The sequence below is a fragment of the Olea europaea genome, unplaced genomic scaffold, assembly GCF_002742605.1.
Source record: "Olea europaea var. sylvestris unplaced genomic scaffold, O_europaea_v1 scaffold1707, whole genome shotgun sequence".
NCBI lineage: Eukaryota > Viridiplantae > Streptophyta > Magnoliopsida > Lamiales > Oleaceae > Olea > Olea europaea.
In genome coordinates this window covers 138006-141379 of record NW_019234759.1, presented here as the reverse complement: position 1 = coordinate 141379, position 3374 = coordinate 138006, and the positions used below count along the sequence as shown (strand labels likewise).

At 34.4% G+C, this 3374-nt stretch overlaps 1 protein-coding gene across 1 annotated transcript in view; it reads left to right on the top strand.

Moving 5' to 3' along the window:
• LOC111377679 (auxin response factor 2A-like) overlaps positions 1–3120 on the top strand; it is an 8869-nt gene extending 5749 nt beyond the window's left edge. The window contains exons 13-15 of the mRNA XM_023000807.1: positions 1084–1155; positions 1884–1911; positions 2966–3120. Of these exons, the coding sequence (XP_022856575.1) occupies positions 1084–1155; positions 1884–1911; positions 2966–3120 (255 nt within the window). The remainder of the gene's footprint in view (positions 1–1083; positions 1156–1883; positions 1912–2965) is intronic.
• The last annotated feature ends 254 nt before the right edge of the window (positions 3121–3374 follow it).

Sequence of the window (3374 nt, the reverse complement as noted above, 5' to 3'; positions counted from 1 at the left end):
TTCATGGAAGACTGGATTTGAGGCAATGTGTAAAACAACTTGATTATCATAGGACAATATAATTGGCAAAAGATGCTTGATTCCTAGGTCCTTCAAGTCATTCTTAAACCAAGTAATTTCACATGTAGTCGCCTTCGAGAGACACTACCTCGATAATTGATTGAGCTATTGTAGTCAGCTTTTTCGTTTTCCAAGATATAGGGCATTATACACTTCTATAAATACTCAATAGTTAGGCGTTGAAAGTGGTTAGTGAACCTATGGGCTTCAATCAAATTTTTTTTTTCGTGTTCAACTTTATTTTTCTGCACTTTATTATTAAATCTTTAAGTTTGAAGTGTTTAATCGCATTTGCAATTGCATTTGCTCATGGGCATTTCAATATTGTAGCTCTTCTCCAAGGTGGTGATAGTGGCACGTGTTATTTTATTCCTACGGATGGGAAAAAAAAAAAAAAGTGGCTCACTTGGTAGCATCCTTTGCTACATTAGATAGGCATTTATTTCGATGGACTTACTGTATCCTTTTTTATTTCACCGGTTGTTTGTAGGGATTCAATTATTTATTAATATCGATTCATTTCTTACATTCAAGTTTAGTTACAATAATACGAGGGAATATATTTTAGAAAGCAGAGAATTTATTTTTTACCCCTTTAAAAAAGAAAATCTTTATTTTGTTTCTTTTTGTGAAACTTTTTCGTTTTCTTTTCCATTTTTAGGAATTGCTTGTTTTACATAATATTTTTCAACAGTAATGAGATATTTTGTAGATATGATGGAAATGATAATTAACAAATTTTGTCTCATACTTCTCTTTTTATTAATGCACTTCCATTTTATCCAAAGAGATGATACCCTATTATATTATATTTGAATTCAATGTCTTATCCACATTACAACCTTTTACGTTTTACCCCCAAGATTTTCTAAGATTTCGGTCGTTTTACCCCCAAAAGTTACGTTTTACCCCCAAAATTAACCACAATTCAAGGTAGCCTTTCTCTACGGTCTTCCATACATCTTGCAATCTGAAAAATGCCTTCATTCTTATGCTCCAATTATCGTAGTTATTCTTGTTCAGTTGGGGGACTTAAAAAGAATCATCCCACTTGTCATTTTTCACAAGGATTTTAGAGCTTTGATAGAAGAAGAGGTTTACTAATTTGAATTTCCTAAGACTTTTAGAAAGGACAACACTAATAGAAGGAAGTAAGTTAACAAAAAGGAAACTTGTATTTCTCAACTTCAAAACTCGTACACTTGACTTGCTACACTATGGAAAGACCCTATCTCTTTATAGATAGGGTTTACATAAAACTTCTAAACCACAAATTTTTCTAGAGATTTCTAGACCACATATTTTTATGAGACTTCTAAACCACATATTTTGAACTAGATATTTCCCTAAAATATTTTAGATAGATTTTCTAAAACCACACAATCTTCCCGAAACATTACCACATCTTTTATTTACTGATGACTCATTATGAGTGAATTATTCATATTTTTTGTAATGCCACGGCGTCGTCGTCGTTTTCTTCTTTCTTCTTCTTTTGTGGTAAGAATTCCATTACATAAATCTTGTAGTAGCACTGCATATACTCCAGTCTTGAGTCCCCTAATATTTACCCTGAAACTTGATTATTCATTATTTTAACATTCGAAGAATGTGGACACTACCGTTCTTCAACTAATAAAGGGATTTGTCTGGTACTAGCGGTGTGTAACCTATTTACATGGCATTAATTGATGTTACTTATTAGCGAATACTCGTAGTTTAAACTGTGAAACATTCAATATTCTATAAATTATCAACTAAACGAAGAAGGATCATTATCATTATTATTATTATTATTTTATTTATTATTTTTTTTTATCAAGGTGTCCTCCTTCGACGACTATTCCTTGGGTATGTGATCCGGTCCCTCTTCACACAGACCAGTTAAACGGCGGGATGTGCCTCCAACTGACCAGGGTCCGAGCACCTCTCCAATTGGACTGTCAAAGTGCCTAGCGAGCCAATCCATGTTGCGCCTTGCCTTCCAAGACACTCCTACCTTCCAGGATAAATCCTGCCTTCCAGTATGTGCCTTGCCTTCCAAGAGCCCCAAGAATCGAACCCACGACCTCTGATCTGCCAGTTTTGAGAGAACTCGTCCTTTGCCAATGGAGAAGTGCCCCGAGGGGCGAAGAAGGATCATTATTGAACGAACAAGTAGGGGACTTTACTTATAGTTGGTATTTACTGTAAGGATTTTTTAATCAATAGATGGACTTATATGTGTGAATAATTGTGTGTTAAATTATAGGCTATCGAATTCGGTTGAACCCAATTAAAATGATCTAATAAGGCTTCGATTTTGAGCTTTAATGTATCCAATTAAAATGTGGGTTTACATATGTGTAGAGATCGGGCCCAAATCCTAATTCTATGATGGGTCGAATTAGATCAAAGGGCGTCCCTATATAAATAGGTTATGGTCCCCGATCACACGCACGTATTATTCATTCTCTACTGGATCACATCACAGAGAGGAAAAAGAGACTGCATGTAGATTTGAAAGACTATACCGCAAAATTCATTATTGCATTAACCATATCTGATTCAGGTACGCTTCTGCTTTAATTCTTCAATTTCTTGATGATTTAACATGAAAGATCCGGTGATTTAAAGTATTAAATTATCCAACAAATGGTATTAGAGCCTTTTCATGTTGAATCATTGAGAATCAAAGGTTTTAATTTGGTTCTTGTAATATTTTATGAAGTTTTCAGATTTGACAGCTTTGAATTTAATTTTGTTGAATTTGAAAACTATTCGGTATGCTATTCTTGTTTATTTTGTCATAATTCGGATTAAAATAATTGAGAAGAATTCACGTTATAGTTATGGTTTTGGATTTAGGATTTTGGAAATTCAAATTTCTGTATAGTTTGAGAAAAAAAAATTATATATATAAAAGGCTACCTGGAGGCAGCGCCAACGGCAGCACTGCCGCCGGCCTATCGCAGCAGTGCGGCTACTGTAGAACAGCAGCAGCGCCCGGCGCTACTGCTTTGGGCGCCGGCCTATTGTGCTGGCAGCGCTACTAAAGGAGAAGAAAGAAAGAATATTTAGGGTTTTTTCAATTTCTGAATTTTTGGGGGCGGGGGCTTCCTCTATAAATTAGATAAGTTGAGGTCCCTAGTTGAAATTAGGGTTAGGATTATAAAATAAAGGTTTCAGTCTCTAACATTTAAGTTATATTAAGATTTGGGTCTTTAAGTTTTGGATTTAATAATTCGGTCCCTAAGGTTTAAAATAAATTAATTCAGGGCCATTAAAGTTCTGAATTTTGTAATTAAAGCCCTCAAAATTTAATTATTAATTCA